Source organism: Bombina bombina, chromosome 1 (genome assembly GCF_027579735.1).
Source record: "Bombina bombina isolate aBomBom1 chromosome 1, aBomBom1.pri, whole genome shotgun sequence".
Taxonomy (NCBI): domain Eukaryota; kingdom Metazoa; phylum Chordata; class Amphibia; order Anura; family Bombinatoridae; genus Bombina; species Bombina bombina.
The window spans coordinates 1,295,172,490-1,295,196,826 of record NC_069499.1 but is presented as its reverse complement, the minus strand read 5'-3'; the positions used below and the strand labels follow the sequence as shown (position 1 = coordinate 1,295,196,826).

Sequence of the window (24,337 nt, the reverse complement as noted above, 5' to 3'; positions counted from 1 at the left end):
GACTTGCATTTTAGCCAATCAGTGATAACTCCTAGGTAACTTCACGTGCGTGAGCTCAATGTTATCTATATGACACACATGAACTAACACCCTCTAGTAATGAAAAACTGCCTTCAAGGTCTAAGAAATAAGCATATGAGCCTACCTAGGTTTAGCTTTCAACTAAGAATACCAAGAGAACAAAGCAAAATTGGTGATAAAAGTAAATTGGAAAGTTGATTAAAATGACATGCCCTATTTGAACCATGAAAGTTTATTTTGGACTTTACTGTCCCTTCCCTTGAGTGCTAACGACACCTCAGAGCCGTCGCTAGCACTCACTTACCTTGAGAGCTACTGGGGGCTCCCATCAACTCCTACCCCGGTGATCGGGCCTGTATAGTGACAGGCATCACCGGGCTTCCCGTTGCGTGCAGTGACGTCACGCGCAATGACGTGATGACGTCACAGCACAACTTTATTTAAAAATTACAATGGACAAGATAGGGAAAGGGGGCATGCTGCTTAGAAGCCTGTATCTCAGGCTTCTAAGCAGCTACAGACCTCCAAGACCCACCGTTGGAAAGGTGATCACCTAAACTTTTCAACGGAATAGGATTTGGGGATCTGGGGCGAGATTTTATTTTTATTTTTTAAAAATGGAAGGAAAAAAAAATGAAATCCAGCTTAGCACTCAAAGGGTTAATGTTTCTCCCTGCACATCCTGTAGCATGTGTAACTTAAAGCTGCCCAGGAAAACAGAACTAAGGTGGCAATCCTAAGAAGAAAATCAATAGATATAATCTATATTATTAATAAGCAACAGACAATATAGGGAATATGTGCACATACATGTAAATACACATTTTAAAATATAATATAAAAATAGCTTCATTCACAATATTATTGTATAGATATATGTAAGAAAGCTTAAATAATGTCCATCTAAGGATACAGTAAATGAAACCTTAAAGCATTATCATCATAAAACAATTTTGCTGGCAAATCATTCACAATATGGATGTGAAGAGATCAGATACAAATCTTTTTAAACTCTTAAATTTTGGAGATTAAATGTTGCAGTGAGGTTTTTTAGTTAGATATTAAGTTCAAAGATGGGCTTTATTGAATTTAGGCACCAATATTTCTTTCCCACAGGACATAGTGTATTTTATTTATAGATCTGGTAGGTCACTTTTATTACTTCCTCATACATTCCTGTGACAACCAATAACTCTGTTTATGTAATAAAATTATAAAAAATATAGGCAATATTTCACGATGCTTTCCACTTAAAGGGACATGAAACACAAGCTAGATAATCCTCCATTTGGGTCTTTTATGTAACCGGGTGTTACAGCCAATCATAGCATTCAACAAAGGGGGTGCTCACTTCTGACTGCAAGTACTGTCAGTTTAATTGACAGGCGATGGGTCTCTCACATCCACAGCAAATAACTATATTGCAATAGCTAGTCAGCCAGATATACCACATTTAATATATATATATATATATATATATATATATATATATATATATATATATATATATATATATATATATATATATATATGAAGTATTGAGCATTATAGTCTCCTTAACCACATGAGAACTTGTGTGTGTATAGATTTATTTTTTGCCAAACTAAAGGCCTCATTTCAACAGCCTTTCACTTTTATTAGTCTAAGTATTGTGTACTAGTCCTAAAGCCCGTTCACACGGGCCATTTTTTTGCAGTACAGCGGTCCCACCCCTTGCGCTCTCTCCCTCCCCCTCTCTTTTGCTCTCTCTCTCTCCCCCTCTCTTTTGCTCTCTCTCTCCCCCTCTCTTTTGAGCTCTCTCTCCCCCCTCTCTTTTGAGCTCTCTCTCTCTCCCCTCTCTTTTGCGCTCTCTCTCTCCCCCCTTCTCTTTTGCACTCTCTCTCTCCCCCCTTCTCTTTTGCACTCTCTCTCTCCCCCTCTCTTTTGCGCTCTCTCTCCCCCTCTCTTTTGCGCTCTCCCTCCCCCCTCTCTATTACGCTCTCTCTCCCCCTCTCTTTTGCTCCCTCTCCCCCTCTCTTTTGCGCTCTCTCTCTCTCCCCCATCTCTTTTGCGCTCTCTCTCCCCCATCTTTTTTGTGCTCTCTCTCCCCCTCTCTTTTGAGCTCTCTCCCCCACCTCTTTTGCGCTCTCTCTCCCCCTCTCTTTTGAGCTCTCTTCCCCCTCTCCTCTCTCTCCCAATCTCTCTCTCTCCCCCTCTCTCTCTCCCCCCTCTCTCTCTCTCCCCCCTCTCTTTTGTGCTCTCTTTCTCTTCCTCTTTTGCTCTCTCTCTCCCCCTCTCTTTCGCGCTCTCTCTCTCCCCCTCTCTTTTGCGCTCTCTCCCCCCCTCTCTTTTGCGCTCTCTCCCCCTCTCTTTTGTGCTCTCTCCCCCCTCTCTTTTGCGCTCTCTCCCCTCCTCTCTTTTGCTCTCTCTCTCTCCCCCCTCTCTTTTGTGCTCTCTCTCTCCCCCCTCTTTTGCTCTCTCTCTCCCCCCCCCCAATCTTTTGCGCTCTCTCTCTCCTCCTCTCTTTTGTGCTCTCTCTCTCCCCTCTCTTTTGCACTCTCTCTCCCCTCTCTTCGCACTCTCTCCCCCCTCTTTTGCTCTCTCTCTCTCCCCCATCTCTTTTACGCTCTCTCTCCCCCTCTCTTTTGAGCTCTCTCTCTCCCCATCTCTTTTGCGCTCTCTCTCCCCCTCTCTTTTGAGCTCTCTCTCTCCCCCATCTCTCTCTCCCCCATCTCTTTTGCGCTCTCTCTCCCCCTCTCTTTTGAGCTCTCTCTCCCCCCTCTCTCTCCTCCCCTCTCTCTCTCTCCCTCCCCTCTCTCTCTCCCCCCTCCTCTCTCCCCCCCCTCTCTCCCCCTCTTTTGCTCTCTCTCTCTCCCCCCTCTCTTTTGCGCTCTCTCTCTCCCCCTCTCTTTTGCACTCTCTCTCTCCCCCTCTCTTTTGCGCTCTCTCCCCCCTCTCTCTCTCTCACCCCTCCTCTCTCTCCCCCTCCTCCTCTCTCTCCCCCCTCTCTTTTGTGCTCTCTCTCTCCCCCTCTCTTTTGCGCTCTCTCCCCCTCTCTTTTGCTCTCTCTCTCTCCCCCCTCTCTTTTGTGCTCTCTCTCTCCCCACTCTTTTGCTCTCTCTCCCCCCCCTCTCTTTTGCGCTCTCACCCCCTCTCTTTTGCGCTCTCTCCCCCCCTCTCTTTTGCTCTCTCTCTCTCCCCCATCTCTTTTGCACTCTCTCCCCCCTCTCCTCTCTCTCTCCCCTCCTCTCTCTCCCCTCCTCTCTCTCCCCTCCTCTCTCTCTCTCCCCCTCTCCTCTCTCTCTCTCTCTCTCCCTCCCTCTCCTCTCTCTCTCCCCTCCTCTCTGTCTCCCTCCCCTCTCTATCTCGCGACCGTGCCTGACCACGCCCCTTCACATCCGGCCACTCCCCTTTCACGGCCATTCACGCCTGGTCATGCCGGCCATGCCCCCTGCTCACACCCGGTCACGCCCACTTCTGCTGCAGATGATGGATCAGCTAGGGAGTAGGACTCAAAGGCCAGATGTGTTTGTCCTCATGCTGTCTCTACTGCGCATGACAGCTTCAGACAAACACACTTGGCCTTTTATATAATAGGATAATGTTTTAGGGAACTGTAATTTTCACATGAACTGTGTGATATCCGGAAGATGCTGTGACCCCTTATTAAAAAGAGAAGCTTTTCTTATTTTAAATGAGGTGCCCAATGTATTTAGGGTTTTAGTTACAGCAGTGGGAGAAATACAGATCAGAACCATCTCACATTAACTGGGCATCTAATAAGTTAAAGGGTTAAATTAAAGTTAATAGTCAACCCTGCTCTATAACCCGCCGATGAATCAATCAGCAGCCGTGTCATGCAGGACCCGAGCAGCACTTCTACTGTGTGTTTAACCCATTTGCAGGGGTTAAATACACAGTAAAGCAGGGTCGATAGTCGTAAAAAAATACATGCTATATCGAACATGTAATATTTTTACTATTATAGCCTTTAAAGCCTTGTAGAAGCTTATGAAGTTTAATTTTGGATTTTTCCCTATTCCCCTTTTTACAATATTTACAAATTTCTTTGATTTTTTTAAATCTCTTTATTGTATTTAGTTGGCAATTTTGCATTTCTTGTTTGGCTAATTTTCTTTTGAGGTTAACAATTCTAATCATCTTTCACCTTTTTCAGCAGATATCAAAACTGTACAAAGTATTATATATTTAAGAAGAAAGCTTTCATGATATAAAAACTGTAAAAGAGGCAAAAGATGGTCAGTATGCCAGACACACAGAGGCCCCTAAAAAGTACAGACAGGTCACACATGATGTACTCATATTGTCAAAAATAAGTCAAGTTTGTATAAATGGCGGCATATCTCTACATAACAGTGTTCTTAATAAGGCAGAAAACTCTGACATACCTTATCTGAGTGATCATTGATTAGGCTTTGCAACACTTCTGGCTTGTAAAAAGCTGAAGAGCTATGAACAGCAATTTTTAAGTCTGTCTCTCTGTTACCACTATTCCTCAGACTGAATATATGAATGTTATTGTGATGAGTAGGTATAATTTCTGCCAAGACATTCTTCATTTTGTCAAGCCCACTCAGTCCAAATTCATCCTTCTGTATAAACTCTTCTGCAGTAACATCTATAGAGTATTTAAGACATATGAATTAACATGAGTATCCTGCATACATATAAAAATAATCATTTGGATGTTTCCTCATATTTCTTAAAACTACATATAGCTCTCAAAATGAGAAGTCATGACCTGAAGTGAAAAAAGGGTATAACATATTGGGCTAGATTAAGAGTGGAGCTCTGTTTATTGCTTCTGCTAGTAGACGAACTCTGTTAGAGGTAAGCTTTTTTCACAGGTCGGGTACTGCACATAGTACAAGTTGTTAGAATATCGCGACCGCCTTAATGTGTTCCCCCATAGACTTCAATGGAACATAAAAATTTAAAAAGAAAACCACCTAACAAGTCATGCAAACACAATTGCGTATAACCAAGTGCGCTAACCTGATATAAAATATTAATTTTCACATTCCAATGTTCTTCACATAGCACAATATGTTCCATTTATTCATAAATACATATTTCTATATATACATGATGTTTTTTTGGTATAATATATATCTATAACTTTATATATAGATGATTATGTACAGCTATAGATATATACAGATATATATAGGAATATATGTTTATAAATACTAAGTGAAGAACATTGGAATGTGAAATAAACACTTTCGCCTAGATTTAGAGTTTTGTCGGTAAAGACAACGCACACCCTTAAGACAACGCTGGTATTTAGAGTTGTCTGAAGGGCTGCGTTAGACTCCAAAAAGGGTGCGTTGAGACGAATGTACCGCCACTTCAACCCTCAATACCAGCGTTGCTTACAGAAGCGGCAAGCTGGAAAAATGCACGATTCCCCCATGGGAAACAATGGGGCAGTTTGGGATGAAAAAAAACCTAACACCTGCAAAAAAGCAGCGTTAAGCTCCCAACGCAGCCCCATTGTTTCCTATGGGGAAACACTTTCTAAGTCTGCACCTAACACCCTAACATGAACCCCGAGTCTAAACACCCCTAACCTTACACTTATTAACCCCTAATCTGCCGCCCCCGCTATCGCTGACACCTGCATTATATTATTAACCCCTAATAGGCCTCTCCGTACACCGCCGCAACCTACATTATACCTATGTACCCCTAATCGGCTGCCCCTAACACCGCCGGCCCCTATATTATATTTATTAACCCCTAATCTGCCCCCCAACGTCGCCACTACCTTACCTACACTTATTAACCCCTAATCTGCCTACCGGACCTCGCCGCTACTCTAATAAAGTTATTAACCCCTAAACCGCCGCACTCCCGCCTCGCAAACCCTATAATAAATAGTATTAACCCCTAATCTGCCCCCCCCCCCAACGTCGACGCCACCTAACTTCAAGTATTAACCCCTAATCTGCCGACTGGACCTCGCCCCTACTCTAATAAATTTATTAACCCCTAAAGCTAAGTCTAACCCTAAACCTAACACCCACCTAAGTTAAATATAATTTTAATCTAACTAAAAAAATTAAATCTTATTAACTAAAGTATTCCTATTTAAAACTAAATACTTACCTGTAAAATAAACCCTAATATAGCTACAATATAACGAATAATTATATTGTAGCTATTTTAGGATTTATATTTATTTTACAGGCAACTTTGTATTTATTTTAAATAGGTACAATAGTTATTAAATAGTTATTAACTATTTAATAGCTACCTAGTTAAAATAATTACAAAATTACCTGTAAAATAAATCCTAACATAAGCTACAATTAAACCTAACACTACACTATCAATAAATTAATTAAATAAATTACCTACAATTACATACAATTAAATAAACTAAACTAAATTACAAAAAAAACCCACTAAATTACAAAAAGTAAAAAAAGATTACAAGAATATTAGGCTAATTACACCTACTCTAAGCCCCCTAATAAAATAAAAAATCCCCCCAAAATAATAAAGGTCCCTACACTATTCTAAATTAAAAAGTAACCAGCTCTTTTACCAGCCCTTAAAAGGGCTTTTTGCGGGGCATGCCCCTAAGTAATCAGCTCTTTTGCCTGTAAAAAAAAATACAACCCCCCCAATATTAAAACCCACCACCCACATACCCCTACTCTAACCCAAACCCCCCTTAAATAAACCTAACACTACCCCCCTGAAGATCTCCCTACCTTGAGTCGTCTTCACCCAGCCGGGCACCGATGGACCAAAAGAGAATATCCGGAGCGGCAGAAGTCTTCATCCTATCCGGGCAGAAGAGGACATCCGGACCAGCAGACATCTTCCTCCAAGCGGTATCTTCTATCTTCATCCATCCGACGAGGAGCGGCTCCATCTTCAAGACCTCCGGGGCGGAACATCCTTCTTCCCCGACGACTAGACGATGAATGACGGTTCCTTTAAATGACGTCATCCAAGATGGCGTCCCTCGAATTCCGATTGGCTGATAGCATTCTATCAGCCAATCGGAATTAAGGTAGGAAAAAAATCTGATTGGCTGATCCAATCAGCCAATCAGATTGAGCTCGCATTCTATTGGCTGATCGGAACAGCCAATAGAATGCGAGCTCAATCTGATTGGCTGATTGGATCAGCCAATCGGATTGAACTTGAATCTGATTGGCTGATTCAATCAGCCAATCAGATTTTTCCTACCTTAATTCTGATTGGCTGATAGAATCCTATCAGCCAATCGGAATTCGAGGGACGCCATCTTGGATGACGTCATTTAAAGGAACCGTCATTCGTCGTCTAGTCGTCGGGGAAGAAGGATGTTCCACGCCGGAGGTCTTGAAGATGGAGCTGCTCCTCGTCGGATGGATGAAGATAGAAGATGCCGCTTGGATGAAGAAGTCTGCCGGTCCAGATGTCCTCTTCTGCCCGGATAGGATGAAGACTTCTGCCGCTCCGGATGTCCTCTTTTGGTCCATTGGTGCCCGGCTGGGTGAATACGGCTCAAGGTAGGGTAATCTTCAGGGGGGTAGTGTTAGGTTTATTTAAGGGGGGTATGGGTTAGAGTAGGGGTATGTGGGTGGTGGGTTTTAATGTTGGGGGGGTTCTATTTTTTTTAAAGGCAAAAGAGCTGATTACTTTGGAGCATGCCCCGCAAAAAGCCCTTTTAAGGGCTGGCAAAAGAGCTGGTTACTTTTTAATTTAGAATATGGTAGGGACCTTTATTATTTTGGGGGGATTTTTTATTTTATTAGGGGCTTAGAGTAGGTGTAATTAGCCTAATATTCTTGTAATCTTTTTTTATTTTTTGTAATTTAGTGTTTTGTTTTTTTTGTCATATAGTTTAGTTTATTTAATTGTATGTAATTGTAGATAATTTATTTAATTAATTTATTGATAGTGTAGTGTTAGGTTTAATTGTAATTTATGTTAGGATTTATTTTACAGGCAATTTTGTAATTATTTTAACTAGGTAGCTATTAAATAGTTAATAACTATTTAATAACTATTGTACCTAGTTAAAATAAATACAAAGTTGCCTGTAAAATAAATATAAATCCTAAAATAGCTACAATATAATTATTCGTTATATTGTAGCTATATTAGGGTTTATTTTACAGGTAAGTATTTAGTTTTAAATAGGAATACTTTAGTTAATAAGATTTAATTTATTTCGTTGGATTAAAATTATATTTTATTTAGGGGGGTGTTAGGGTTAGACTTAGCTTTAGGGGTTAATACATTTATTAGAGTAGCGGCGAGGTCCGGTTGGCAGATTAGGGGTTAATACTTGAAGATAGGTGGCGGCGACGTGGGGGGGGGCAGATTAGGGGTTAATACTATTTATTATAGGGTTTGCAAGGTGGGAGTGCGGCGGTTTAGGGGTTAATAACTTTATTAGAGTAGCGGCGAGGTCCGGTCGGCAGATTAGGGGTTAATAAGTGTAGGTAAGGTAGCGGCGACGTTGGGGGGGCAGATTGGGGGTTAAAAAATATTATGTAGGTGTCGGCGATGTTAGGGGCAGCAGATTAGGGGTTCATAGGGATAATGTAGGTGGCCGCGGTGTGCGGTCGGCAGATTAGGGGTTAAAAAAATGTATTATAGTGGCGGCTATGTGGGGAGACCTCGGTTTAGGGGTACATAGGTAGTTTATGGGTGTTAGTGTACTTTAGAGCACTGTAGTTAAGAGCTTTATAAACCGGCGTTAGCCCATAAAGCTCTTAACTACTGACTTGTTTTTTGCGGCTGGAGTCTTGTCGGTAGAGGCTCTACCGCTCACTTCAGCCAAGACTCTAAATACCGGCGTTAGGAAGATCCCATTGAAAAGATAGGATACGCAATTGGCGTAAGGGGATCTGCGGTATGGAAAAGTCTTGGCTTGAAAGTGAGTGGTAGACCCTTTCCTGGCTGACTCTAAATACCAGCGGGCGGCCAAAAGCAGCGTTAGGACCCCTTAACGCTGCTTTTGACAGCAAATGCAGAACTCTAAATCTAGGCGTTTATTAAATATGAATATTGCATAAAGAAGCTTTTACATGTTTTTAGCTACTTGACTGCAAAGGGCTCCAATTCACTTATATATGTCTATATATGTACACATATGTATTTATGTGTTTATATGTTGTATATATGTATGTAAATACATGTATACACATATAAATACATATGTACACACATATATAGACACACACACACATATATATATATATATATATATATATATATACATACATTTACATATTTGGACGTGTATGTATGTATCTCTATGTTAAAGCCCTTGGCATGCCTTTTTTTCTAATAACTGAGACCACATATCTTTAAGCTCTTATAACTTCCTAATGCAATTTTTCAAAATAATTTTTATTAGATGGTGTTATTATGAGTAACTGTACTTTTTAAATGCATGATGTATTTTGTGCAACTTTTTATTCAAGTTTAATAGTTAGCCAGAGCCCTAAAGTTCCTCTAACCCAACGTGCGTTAATTTTAATTGCGTTCAAGTAAATGCATTTACTTTTAACTTGTAATACGTGCTCTACTTCCGACACCTGCGATAAACCTGACATCGCTCTTGCACAACAGTTAGCGCGCCACTGGTAATCAAGCCCATTGTATGGTATGCGTACATTTGTCTTATTGTCTTCCTTTAAAAAAAAATCCTGACACATTAAAAATCAGTTTTCTGGTGATGATATACTCACCACAATAGTCAGTCATTAATATTCAAGAATTTTAATAAGATTATTCTCCTTTAATTTGTGTCTATAATGCATTACTATCCGTTATTATTGAGATGAGGAAATCAGAAAGAACTCCTTTGATACCAATATATCTGTGTGTATTTTTTAATATGATATTAATGAATCCCTACTCACATAGTGCTACATTTGATTGCCGTTTACTAATACATGCTGATAATATAATAGTAATAATAATAATACATACAGACATACATACATACAGATACTAGACAAAAAGGAATAAATATGTATTGATCCCCTAAACAATGACTACAACAAATAAACTAGGTTAAATGACTGTGATACAGAATTGAATGCACATATATAAACTAAGAGTAATCAAAGTTGTGTATTTTGTAGAATAAATTTCTTAGGAACCATATTTTGTCTCACAAAACAGAAGTGCAAATATAAATATTGTAGATTACTTACTGTTTAGCCTTACAGAGACAGAATTTTGGATGGCTGCACTTTTGACTTCCTTCACATGAATCCTTACAGTGCATGTAACATCAGGCCAGATACCATCTGAAACTAGGACTTTTAAGTCATATATTCCCTGGTGAGCCTTGTTTGCCATTGTAATAGATCCATTTTTCAAATTCAATACGAAATGCCTATTTATATATGTGGGGAAAAATCATAAAACATCAAAACAAAAGTAAAACAGTAAAATGGCACATATTTTTAGTACACACAGATTACAGTGCTGTTAGAGTTTGCCTTCCGAAGTCATCATTCTAGACACAGCTATAGCTTTTAGCATGCGACTTTTCTTCAGTAGGATTGGCTAGAAAAGTGAAACTAGGGGGGGAATTTATAAAGCTACGAGATGCATCTTTGGTGCAGGCTCACAAATAGCGAGCCTGCAGCCAATAGTTAAGAACTTAGTTTACTTATACGCGCCTCCTAGTTTGCTGTTTACAGTTGTCCTGGACAAGTCCGACCAGGATAATTGACAGCCCCTGCTGGTGCGTGATTGGCTGCAAAGTTAATATAATTTTCAAAGGTTCAAAACTGAAGCAAATATTTTTTTTTCTGAAAAACTAAAATACCATTGGTTAGGGTAATAATCATTAATAATTAACTAATGAGTTTACACAGTGTGAAATCATTTTCTCTAAATTATAGAATAATATCAACAAACAAATAAAATAATATCACATAGTAAATAAATTAACAAAAGAGAGATTAGAGATAAAAATTGAATAAAAGATATATCGCATTAATCTATAAATCTGGGATATTTAATTACAGAAAATGAAAGTGAATGTTTGTCACAGGTGCTATACCTTACAGTTTCATATATTTACTTTATGAAATGCTGTTAAAGAGACAGTCAACACCAAAATGTGTATTGTTTAAAAAGATAGTTAACGCCTTCACTACCCATTTCCCAGCTTTGCACAACCAACATTGTTATATTGATATACTTTATAACATTTAAACATCTAAATTTCTGCCTGTTTCTAAGCCACTACAGACAGCCTCTTATCACGTGCTTTTCACAACAGGACACTGCTAGTTCATGTGGGCAATATAGATAACATTATGCTCATGCTAATGGGTTGTGGCTGACACTGCACTAATTGGCTAAAATGAAAGTCAATAAATAATAAATACATAGCCATTTGATCAGGGGGCTGTCAGACGAGGCTTAGGTACAAGGTAATCACAAAGGTTAAAAGTATATTAATATAACTGTGTTGGTTATGCAAAACTGGGGAATGAGTAATAAAGGGATTATGTATCTTATAAACAATAAACATTTTGGAGTTGACTGTCCCTTTAATCTCCCATTACCATTTGGCTTTAAATAAATTAACCACCATTGTTTTTATTTGGCTTTAAATTTCAGTCTTTAAAATATATCCACATGAATAAAATAACAATTATTAACACATTTATATGCCGTAGATGTTACATTTTCATGATCTTACTCAGGTATCTTTAAGATTGAAAAATATGTTTTATTGTCATAATCATCTTCATCTGGTGCAAATACTTTTCCAATCTCCATCGCTGACCATACTCCTGTTAAAACAAGGGAATAGCAATTTAATGAATTTTCTGTGAGTGTATCTATATTGCTTGTTTTTAGGGATATTGTAGATATCTCTTAGATATGTTTGGCCTGTGTGTATTTTTTACTAAATATTGTAAAGAATGAACTCAGCTGATTTTAGAGGTAATCAAAGGCAGGTGCTACCTAGGAGGCTGGAAGTATATGGTCTGAGATAGCTGATCGTAACATATCCAGATAAAATGTTATTGGAGGAGTAAGAGGAGACTTTACACAAGTGCAGAACACTGTTATATTCCACACAGTTATTGGCTGCACACTCTCTAGGGACTTATTTATAACAGTGTCTAACTGGCCTCAGCAGAGAAAGAAACCTAAGTTACAACATGGCAGCACCCATTGCTTTTTAGATCCTTATTTTGTCAAAATGTAAACAACTAATTACACTTTAAAAAATCTATCTACATGTTATTCTCAGACTTATCTTTTCTTTGAATGCTTCATTCTATCTAGCATTTATTTAGGGCTAGATTACAAGTGGAGCGCTAATTTATCGTGTGCCCGTAAACTGGCAAATTTGCGCTAGCACTCAGATAATTAACCAGAGGTCGGACCTCTGCTTAATTTTCCAAATAACCCCCTAAATTGCCCCCAAAATAAAGAATATTCTTTTTTTATTTAAAAAAAAGGTAGCATTTTTTAAAAATAAAAAACAACTGAAAAACAGTTATGAGGGTTTAAAGTTGGCGGGTGTGGGGTGTTAGAAAAGTGCCTTTACATAGCGGTCTATGTTAACGGTGTATTCTCTGGAGCACAAATATCACACATGCGAAATTGCAATTTTGCGCTCCACTCATAATCTGGCCCTTAGAGTTTAAAAATAGTAGGGAATTGAGAAAATATGCAAATACTATGAATGAATAAAGTAAACAACGAATGTAGAATAATGTAATTACTTTCTTTGCATTTAGTCCAATTAAGCAAAATATTACTGACAGTGAATATTATTTTCATGTTTAGCATTAATTACTATTAACGTTCACTGAAGGGATAGATAACTCTTGGCAACACATGCCACATACTATACACGTCTGTATGCTCACAATATAAGTTTATAATAATCTAATACCCATTAGCTCCCATGATTTACATCATTTAAGCTCATTTAAAATTGAAAGCAATGTAATTTGCATGTGCGTATTTTTGTATATTTGTATATTTCTGATTTCTGCAGGTTTTCAGGTTTTGAATTTTTTTTTTTTACATTTTAGATTAAAATAGTATTTGTATTCGTGCTTTATATAATATTTTTTTGAAATCACTATAATCAGCTGAAGGTACAATAATCATTTTAACTATTATGGCACGTAGGAGCCATTAAGAAAAATATATAAATCTAGTAAATTGCATTAGTGAAAATTATTCAAAGCCTCAAAAATGCGTTTGCTACAAACTGAAAGATAAATAGAATTACTCAAAGTATGAATACAAATTCAAGTAAAAACAAAATTGTAATAGGCCATTTACTCAAACGTGGTTATGAAATAAAAAAAAATGATATATATTTTTTTCTATAACATCCAGTCTAGATAATTTACAAGTACCCACATAAGCTTTGCAACTATAGACAACTGGAAAGGTTATGATCAATCATCGTAAAGTATATTTATAAATAAAACATACATATATTAATAATCATCCAACTAATTAAGAGCTAGATTGCAAGTTGTGTGCAAAATATCGCTTCTGCAAAAGCGATATTTGCATTCAACGTAATAATACCAGCGCGCGCAAATGTGTGCTGGTATTACAAGTGAGGTGCAATATGAACTCGGCCTTGCATTCGCATTGCATGGAAGCATTGCGCTCATGGGAGAGCGCTTCCATAGGCTCCAATGGGAGCCTCATTCTCATGCCATGAGGCACGGCATGAGAACTAGTTCAGCAAAGGGGGTAAGTCATGCAGCGACGGGCAGCAAATATAATTATATATGTATGTATATACACATATTAACACATATATATATACAGGTAGCCCTCAGTTTATGCCGGGGTTAGGTTCCAGAAGGAATGGTTGTAAATCGAAACCGTTGTAAATTGAAACCCAGTTTATAATGTAAGTCAATGAGAAGTGAGGGAGATAGGTTCCAGGCCCCTCTCAAAATTGGCATAAGTAACACCTACAACATTATTTTTAAAGCTTTGAAATGAATACTTTAAATGCTAAACAGCATTATAAACCTAATAAAATAATCACACAACACAGAATATATAATTAAACTAAGTTAAATGAACAAAAACATTTGCTAAACAGCATTATAAACCTAATAAAATAATCATACAACACAGACTTCACTTGCATTTTTCTGCAAACAGTTCTTTCTATGCATTCTAATCTAGACTGATTTATAGACAGGAAGATCTTGTTCCTTTGAAATCTGCTCGATAGCTCAGGTCTGGTTAAACTGATTAATTTCAGCTTGCTTGGCTTTGCTGCAACACAAGTGCACAGCTCCACCTACTGGCTATTTTAATAAATGCACTGCTTCTCAATGCTTTTCAATAGCAGTCACATGACTGGAAAAAAAGGTTGTTATTCTGAAACGGTGTAAATTGAACCGTTGTAAAACAAGGGCCACCTGTATATATATATATATATATATATATATATATATATATATATATATATATATAATCATATACATATATACTTACAGAGAACACACAGTTCCTATAAACCGCAATGTAAAGACACTTTTCAGTGCCTTATATTTTTAACACTCCACAACCACCAACTTTAGCCCCCAAAAAATGCTTAGTGGCGATTCTTTTTTTTTATTGTTATTGTTATTTTGGGGACAATTGGGGGCATTTAAAAAAATTAACCAGAGGTCTGACCCCTGGTTAATTTGTAAGTGCTAATTGCTACAGCAAGCTTGTGGTAGCAATAACCAGCCACTTGTAATGGCTGGTTATTGATTGCACGCCTGTAAAAGGGTGAATTTGCTTGTTTGCAGGCACGCAATAAATTAGCGATCCACTTGTAATCTAGCACTAAACACTGGGTTCGATCATAGATTCACAGTCCTTTTGAAAAGGTTAAATTAAAATAATTTACCTAAAAAATCCCATTAGATTGTAATGGTTTCTAGCATATTTTGAGAGTCAGGGTATATTTACTCAGTTGTATTAAACTTATTATTACAAGCCTACATTTATAATCCCATCAGTACTCCATTTTGATTGATTAACTTGCATTGTTTTCTCCTTATAGCAGACACTTCAAGCCTTTCTCCATTTTACCTGTAATATATGATAAAGTGCATTCTTAAGTCTAAGAATATGGGCTTTCCTAAGTAAGTTCTGAAATATCAGGCATCCATTTAAAATGTTTTACTATCAGAACATTTAGACCTAGATTACAAGTGGAACGCTAAATTATCGTGTGCCGGAAAACTAACCAAGTTGCCCTTTTATGGGAGCCTGATAAATAATTAGCCATTACAAGTGCTCTAAAAAATAACCAGACTTAAGTGTTAGTTTTCTGTCTTTAAAAAAAAAATAGCATTAAGTTTTTGGGGGCTAAAGTTGGGGGCAGTGGGGTTTTAGAAAAGTGCCTTTACATATGGGAACTGTGTGTTCCCTGTAAATATATATGTATATGCTTATATACATATACAGTATATTTATTTGTTAATATGTGTATATACACATATAAACACATAAATATATAACTTTATAATATAAATACTTTTAGACAGATTGATAGGTACAATATAAGGCAATATAATATCTAACAGTTTTTCCCCTATAAAAATATGAACTGAAATGTTCTCTTATCATTTTTTAAAGGGACAGTAAGGTTGAAATGTACCTTTAATTATTCATATAGAGCCTGTAGTTTTAGACAGCTCTCCAATTTACTTCTATTATCAAGTGTGCTTTATTCTTTTGGTATCCTTTGCTTCATTTTTTTGGTATCACATAATAATTTGGACACCTGACGACCACACCTATATGAGCTTGTTCGGCATTCCATTCTAAATCCATGGGCTATAACAGAAACCACTCTTCTGGGAAAGTTTTCTACAAGATTTTCACATGAGTCTGTGAGAATTGTGTCCATTAAGCCAAAAGACCAATTGTGAGGTCCGGCTTGGATGCTGGAAAGAAGGTCTGGTTCTCAATCAGAGTTCCAATTCATACCAAAGGTATTAAGAGGGGTTGAGGTCAGGTCACTAGAGTTCTTTCACATCAAACTAATCAAACCATGTCTTTATAGACCTTGCTTTGTGCACAGGGGCACAGTCATGCTGGAACAGGAAAGGGCCTTCCTCAAATTGTTGCCACAAATTTGGAAGCACCCAGTTGTCTAAAATGTCTTTTTATAGCATTAAGATGACCCTTCACTGACACTAAGGGGCCATGCCAAAACCCTGAAAAACAGCCCCAGACCATTCGCCCTACTCCACCAAATGTTATGGTAGACACTATGGCCTCTAGTTATCAACCTGTCTACTTACCTGCATTCGCCGGCCCCAATACGCTCGCCTAAGCTCGCCTAACATCGCCGCCGCAGACCTGAATACGTTCGCCAAATTTATCAAGAAAGCTGTCAAAAAGCCGCGCACCAAGTACGGTGCGATGAGCAGCGGACTGTAACAATCATCGATCTCGCTGCTCATTGGCTTATTCACAGCTTTCTTGCTAGCCTGTCACTAAGCACCCACACTATACTATACTGTTTTACCCCCTAAACCGCCACTCCCAGAGCCCCCCGCACCTAAATAAACTTATTAACCCCTAAACCGCTGCTCCTGGACCCCGCCGCAACTATAATAAATATATGAACCCCTAAACCGCCGCTCCCGGACCCCGCCGCAACTATAATAAATATATGAACCCCTGAACTGCCACTCCCGGACCCCGCCGCCACATACATTATACCTATTAACCCCTAATCTTCCGCCCCCTATACCGCCGCCACTACATAAAGTTATTAACCCCTATCCTGCCGATCCCGGACCCCGCCGCAAATAAATTAATTGTTTAACCCCTAAACCGCTGCACCCGGAGCCCGCCGCCATCTACATTACATTTATTAACCCCTATCCTGCCCCCCCACACCGCCTCCACCTACAGTACATTGATTAACCCCTAATCTACCCCCTCTACACCGCCGCCACTATATTAAATTAATTAACCCCTAAACCTAAGTCTAACCCTTACACCCCCCTAAAGTAAAAATATTATTTAAATTAATCTAAATAAATATTCCTATAATTAAATAAATTAATCCTATTTAAAACTAAATACTTACCTATAAAATAATCCCTAAGATAGCTACAATATAACTAATAATTACATTGTAGCTATTTTAGGGTTTATTTTTATTTTACAGGCAACTTTGTATTTATTTTAACTAGGTACAATAGCTATTAAATAGTTAATAACTATTTAATAACTTCCTAGCTAAAATAAAGACAAAATTACCTGTAAAATAAATCCTAACCTAAGTTACAATTACACCTAACACTACACTATCATTAAATAAATTAAATTAATTAACTACAATTACCTAACATTAAATAAAATTAACTAAAAATATCTAAAGTCCAAAAAAAACCCACCTCTAAATTACAAAAAATAAAGAAAAATTACAAGAAGTTTAAACTAATTACACCTAATCTAAGCCCCCTAATAAAATAAAAAAGCCCCCCAAAATAATACAATTCCCTACCCTAAACTAAATTACAAATAGCCCTTAAAAGGGCCTTTTGCGGGGCATTGCCCCAAAGTAATCAGCTCTTTTACCTGTAAAAAAAAGAAATACAACCCCCCCGAACATTAAAACCCACCACCCACACACCCAACCCTACTCTAAAACCCACCCAAACCTCCCTTAAAAAAACCTAACACTACCCCCTTGAAGATCACCCTACCTTGAGACGTCTTCACCCAGCCGGGCACAAGTCTTCATCCGATCCGGCCAGAAATCTTCCTTGAATCCGGGCAAAAGAGGTCCTCCAAGCGGCAGAAGTCTTTATCCAAGCGGCATCTTCCATCTTCAATCAACCGGAGCGGAGGGGGTCCATCTTCAATCCAGCCGACGCAGAGCCATCCTCTTCAAATGCCCTCCTAACACTGAATGAAGGTTCCTTTAAATAACGCCATCCAAGATGGCGTCCTTTGAATTCCGATTGGCTGATAGCATTCTATCAGCCAACCGGAACTAAGGTAGGAAAAATCCGATAGGCTGATGTAATCAGCCAATCGGATTGAAGTTCAATCCGATTGGCTGATCCAATCAGCCAATAGAATGCGCTTGAAGAGGATGGCCCTGCGTCGGCAGGATTGAAGATGGACCTGCTCCGCTCCGGTTGATTAAAGATAGAAGATGCCGCTTGGAGGACCTCTTCTGCCCGGATTCGAGGAAGATTTCTGGCCGGATCGAATGAAGACTTGTGCCCGGCTGGGTGAAGACGACTCAAGGTAGGGTGATCTTCAAGGGGGTAGTGTTAGTTTTTTTAAGGGGGGTTTGGGTGGGTTTTAGAGTAGGGTTGGGTGTGTGGGTGGTAGGTTTTAATGTTGGGGGGGTTGTATTTCTTTTTTTTACAGGTAAAAGAGCTGATTACTTTGGGGCAAAAGGCCTTTTTAAGGGCTATTTGTAATTTAGTTTAGGGTAGGGAATTTTATTATTTTGGGGGGCTTTTTTATTTTATTAGGGGGCTTAGATTAGGTGTGTTTTTGTACTTTAGTTATTTTAAATACAAAGTTGCCTGTAAAATAAAAATAAACCCTACAATAGCTACAATGTAACTAATAATTATATTGTAGCTATCTTAGGGTTTATTTTATAGGTAAGTATTTAGTTTTAAATAGGAATACTTTATTTAATTATAGGAATATTTATTTAGATTAATTTAAATAATATTTAACTTAGGGGGTGTTAGGGTTAGGGTTAGACTTAGGTTTAGGGGTTAATTCATTTAATATAGTGGCGGCGGTGTAGTGGGGTAGGTTGGGGGTTAATCAATGTACTGTAGGTGGCGGCGGTGTAGGAGGGGGCAGGATAGGGGTTAATAAATGTAATGTAGGTGGCGGCGGGCTCCGGGTGCGGCGGTTTAGGGGTTAAACAATTAATTTATTTGCGGCGGGGTCCGGGATCAGCAGGATAGGGGTTGATAACTTTATGTAGGTGGCGGCAGTATAGGGGGTGGCAGATTAGGGGTTAATAGGTATAATGTAGGTGGCGGTGGGGTCCGGGAGTGGCGGTTTAGGGGTTAATAAATGTATTATAGTTGCGGCGGGGTCCGGGAGCGGCGGTTTAGGGGTTAATAAATTTATTATAGTTGCGGCGGGGTCCTGGAGCGGCGGTTTAGGGGTTAATAAATTTATTATAGTTGCGGTGGGGTCCGGGAGCGGCGGTTTAGGGGTTAATAAGTATAAAGTAGGTGGCAGCTGTGTAGGGAGGACAGATTAGGGCTGTTTAGACTCGGGGTACATGTTAGGGTGTTAGGTGCAGGCACTTCCCATAGAAATCAATGGGATATCGGGCAGCAGCGAACATGAGCTCTCGCTGCTGTCAGACTCCCATTGATTCCTATTGAATTGAACACCAGGTATGCTGGGCCGGAATAGTGGCGAGCGTACCTGGTTGTTCTTTGATAACTTCCAAAAGTAGTCAGATTATGCCGAACTTGCGTTCAGAACATCTGGAGTGACGTAACCATCGATCTGTGTCGGACTGAGTCCGGCGGATCGTAGGTTACGTCACTAGATTCTACTTTTGCCGGTCTGTAGGGCTTGATAACTATGGCGAATCAGCCTCGCCACAAATACGCTGTGGAATTCCAGCGTATTTGCGGTTGACGGCTTGATAACTAGAGGCCTATGCATTCCGATAGGTAGCGCTCTCCTGGTATTCACCACACCCACATTCTACCATCAGACTGCCAGATACTGAGTTTGATTAATCACTCCAGAGAACATGTTTCCATTGCTCCAGAATCCCGTGGTGGTGTGCTTTATACCACTCTAGACTACACCTAGTAGGCTAAGAAGCAACAATGCACCACTGGGAGCTATCTGCTGATTGATGGCTGCACATCTGCTTCTCTTGTCATTTGATCATCATATTACTGCTCCTTCAGCAAAGGATACCAAGAGAATGAAGCAAATTTGATAATAAAAGTACATTGGAAAGCTGTTTATAATTGCTCTACCTAAATCATGACAAAATATTTGGGTTTCATGTCCCTTTAAATTAAAAAAATAGTCTCACATTAAGGGCTAGATTACACGTGGGGCACTGCTGCTCGAGCATAAACAGCGCTGGAGGGAGGCTTTTTGCAGGTGTCGGGTGGCGCTCGTATAATGAGTTGAAAGTAAAAAATTTGCGCACAAGTGCTAACCCCAAAAAGTGTGCACACAAAAAGTGGAACTTAGAATATCACAAACGTGTTAATGTATTCCCACAGAGGGGCCGATTTATCAAAGTCTGGCAGAAATGATACGCTGTATCGTATCATGTCCGCCAGACATCGCTAAATGCCGTCAGCATACGCTGTCGGCATTTAACATTGCACAAGCAGTTCTAGTAAACTGCTTGTGCAATTCCGCCCCTTGCAGATACGCAGCCAATCGGCTGCTAGCAGGGAGTGTCAATCAAACCGATCGTACACAATCGAGTGGATTGATGTCCGCCGCATAAGAGGCGGCGGACCAGTTAAGGAACAGCGCAACTTAAAATCTAGGCCAATGTGGGGCTAGAATACAAGTCTTTTGCGTTAACTTTGCTAGACGGAGGTTTTTTGCACTCATATTACAAGTTAAAAGTAAAGAGTTTACGTTGGAGTGAAACCCAACGCACACTAACCAAATATAGCAGTCAATGGAGAGCACACTGGAAAACAAACACCTATACTAACGCGCTAACCCGAAAGTAGTCACATTCCAATGTTTTTTACATACAGAACAATTTACTTTTTATTGTAAATACATAGTTCATATATATCTATATATGCATATACCTGTATATCTATTCCTATTGATATATAGGTACATATATGTAATTTACATTAACAGTATCTGATATATTTAGTAATATATCTATAATAATAATAAATACATTATTTTCTATGTGAAGAACATAGTAATTTATAATATGTGCAACGCACATCAGGGTTCGTAACTTAGGACTAAAATGGTCGGGTTAGTGCACATGAAGAGTTGCCATCTTAAATTCAGTTTATTGAAATATTAAATATAAACTATTAAAAAAAATGACTAAAGATTATTTTAAACTATTATGCATACTGTAAAATATTCTAAATAATCCATAGAATGTATATCTACTTTTTACAGTATGTATAATAATTTGTAATATTTTTTATTCATATTTTTTAATAGTTTATATTGAATATTTCAATATTCAATTTTTTTTACATTCAACTCGTAATGTGCACGCTATTTCTACTGTGTGCAAAAAGACAAGAAAAACCTGATATCGCTTGCGTGCTACTCAATACTTCTAAGCGGGCAAAAAGAAAGGCTTAGTAATATTCAACAAAAAATCAACCTGGATATAGCAAGGACTGCAAAAATAATTAATTATACTGTGGATACCTCTAGGAGCCTCAAGCTAAATGTAATAATATAACAAAAAATGTCCCTTGATTCTCTATCCACTGTATCATGTGACAGCCAATCACAGACTCATAATGTTTATACTCTGAACTCTTGCACATGCTTATTATGAGCTATTGTGTTAGAAAGGGTGTACATAAAAATTGAATTTCTATAGTGTTGATAAGTCACAAAATACATTTTACATTTTTACTAATAACAGAAAACTCAAAATAAATGCCCCCCCCAAAAAGTTTATGTATAGTGAAAAAACCATGCAATACATAACTACACTCTTGTAATGCTATTCTGAAAATTGTGTTTCCACTGCCCAGAAAGAGGCTGGAGTACTACAAATAATTGCTTGATAAGATAAACATTACCACGTCAAGGTCTCTATCTCCCTGGTGTGGTCCTAAGCCAAATGCTGTAACTAACTCCTCCATTTTTGCTTGTAATCTAACTGTGTGCTTGCAAGAGAGTGCCAGACTTTCTATGTGTTGTGTTTATAATTTTGTTTTGTAATTTTCCCTATGTTCTTTGCATCCAGCTGTCTGTAAGTGGCACCCAGGGCTGTGAGTTTTGCAGGCTGCAGTCCATTTCTGTGTTTGTATGTGTCTATGGAAATAACAAATGGCCTGTGTCACTGTGTGTATGGTTGAAGGCATGCACTGTGTGGCTGTAGGATAGGGACCCAGTAAGGAAGAGACCTTAAACTATATAAAAGTATAGTATTACCTATTATCTATGTAAGCTTAGACTTTTTAAATCTACCAAAAGAGCTATGATAGCCAAGTTATCTTCTCCAGTATTGTAAGTAGTTTTATTTATATTGATATACAGCCACCACTTGAAAAATACAGAATACAATGAGTTCTATGATTCTAACTTACCACCATGCATGAAAACATATATATCCTTGTGGCCTTCTCTGTGAGGATTATCATTAGCATCTCCAATAGTTATTGTTAAAGTATTTGTAGAACTTATAGCTGGATATCCACTGTCTGCAATGATTATGGGAAGGTAATACTCTTTTTGTTCTTCTCTGTCAAAAGAGCGCAAAACTTGAAGAGTGGCAGTACTATTTCCATTATCAGTTAATAGGAACTCTGAAGAATTTTCGTAATCACTTGGTAGAGAGAATATAAATGGTGATCCATTCTCTGAAGTATCGGGATCTACAGCATATAATAAATCAGAACTCTCATTCATGGGAACGACATAAGGCCAAGCAATGTTTTCCAAAACAACAGGCATATATATACCATCAAACGTTGGTCCATTATCATTAATATCCAACACATTGAGAAAGATTGTTGCACTTCCCGTTTTGGGTGGATTTCCTTGGTCAGAAGCCAAAATTATGAGGCTGTATTGGGACATGGTTTCACGGTCTAAAGATTTTGCCACAGTCACAAATCCATCTTGGTCAACATGAAATTCACCGCGAATATCAGATTCCGGCCTAATATTATATACAATATGTCCATTGTTTCCAAAGTCTGCATCTGATGCAGAAACTTGAGTGATTACTGTGCCTACAGTAATATTCTCAAACAAAGGTTCTGCTTGAACAAATGGAGTAAGAAAAACTGGCACATGGTCATTGCAATCTTGTATCTCTATCAAACAATTGGAAGTGCTGGAAAAGTCTAAGTCTTCTACCTTAATTGTAAGATTAAACCAACGTTCCCGAGGGTTTTCATAATCCAACTTCTTTTTTAACTTTATTTCAGCCCACTTATTCTTGCCATTACTTTCAATGTAAAACTTCTGATCTGGATCTCCTTCAATGATGCTGAATGTTAAGAGAGCATTTTCTCCAGCATCCTCATCAACTGCAGAAACCCGAATAATGTTTGAGTTGACGTCAACACTTTCTAAGACCACAGCATTCCATATTTGTTGTGCAAACCTAGGGACATGGTCATTTATGTCTGTAATTCTGATGGTTGCAGTACCAGTTGTAGATAATCCTCTACCATCCTTTGCTTCAACAAGCAGAAAATGTATATCATTTTTTTCTCTATCTAGATTTCCATTTGTTGTATAAATTGTGCCAGTGTTGGAATTTATGCTGAACAAATCCGAGCTTATCAGATTCATTTCACTTTCTACTATGCAGTATGTTACAACTGCATTTGATTCAACACCTTTGTCATCAAGGTCTATAGCTACCATGTCCATAATTGATGTGTTTGCTGGTGCATGCTCTATCACATGTGTACTGCAGTTATTAAGCACACAGACAAACTGAGGAGCATTGTCATTTACATCAGCTACATAGATAATCACATCAGCAAATCCAGTAAGTCCTTCCCCGTCTTCATCTGTGGCCAGTACCACAAACCTCCAAAGAACGTGTTCTTCACGGTCAAGGGTCTTCTGAGCAAAGACTCTACCAGTTTTCTCATCAATGGTAAAAATGTTATTAGCACCATTTCCATGTAGAGAATATTTGATGCTTCCATGTGATACATTATCAGGATCAACAGCTGAAACCTTCATAATATAAAAAAAAAATAATTACAAATCAGCAAGTATTTTTTAATAAATCCAAAATGTATGTGCAACATTTTGCAGCTATAGATTAGACAGCATGTAGCTTGAAAATTAACAGTATAAAAACATTTTTTTCAATCATTTTATTTCCTTCAAAATATTAAATGCATAAGCCTCTAAATTCTCTGAAGTGTTAAAAAGTGCCAATGGAAAAAGTCAGCAAGCAGCCTCTATTTAGCTCTCTATATATTTATACATTTCTACTATAGGGATGACTTTAACTATGTGTTTAACCCTCTGCGAGTAACACGCAAATCAATAATTCTACCTTTTTGGTCGGCAGTAACACACATAAAGAGTAGCGATGTAACCAATATACAAAAAAGTAAGGGAGAGCACTCTATTACCATACATTTAT

General features: G+C 38.3%; 1 protein-coding gene across 1 annotated transcript in view; it reads right to left on the bottom strand.

The window, feature by feature from the left end:
- Window positions 1–673: 673 nt before the first annotated feature.
- Window positions 674–24,337, bottom strand: part of LOC128664432 (neural-cadherin-like) — a 183,018-nt gene continuing 159,354 nt past the window's right edge. The window contains exons 18-22 of the mRNA XM_053719265.1: window positions 22,308–23,919; window positions 11,705–11,798; window positions 10,197–10,381; window positions 4,410–4,639; window positions 674–757 (exon numbers count right to left, since the gene is read on the bottom strand). Of these exons, the coding sequence (XP_053575240.1) occupies window positions 674–757; window positions 4,410–4,639; window positions 10,197–10,381; window positions 11,705–11,798; window positions 22,308–23,919 (2,205 nt within the window). The remainder of the gene's footprint in view (window positions 758–4,409; window positions 4,640–10,196; window positions 10,382–11,704; window positions 11,799–22,307; window positions 23,920–24,337) is intronic.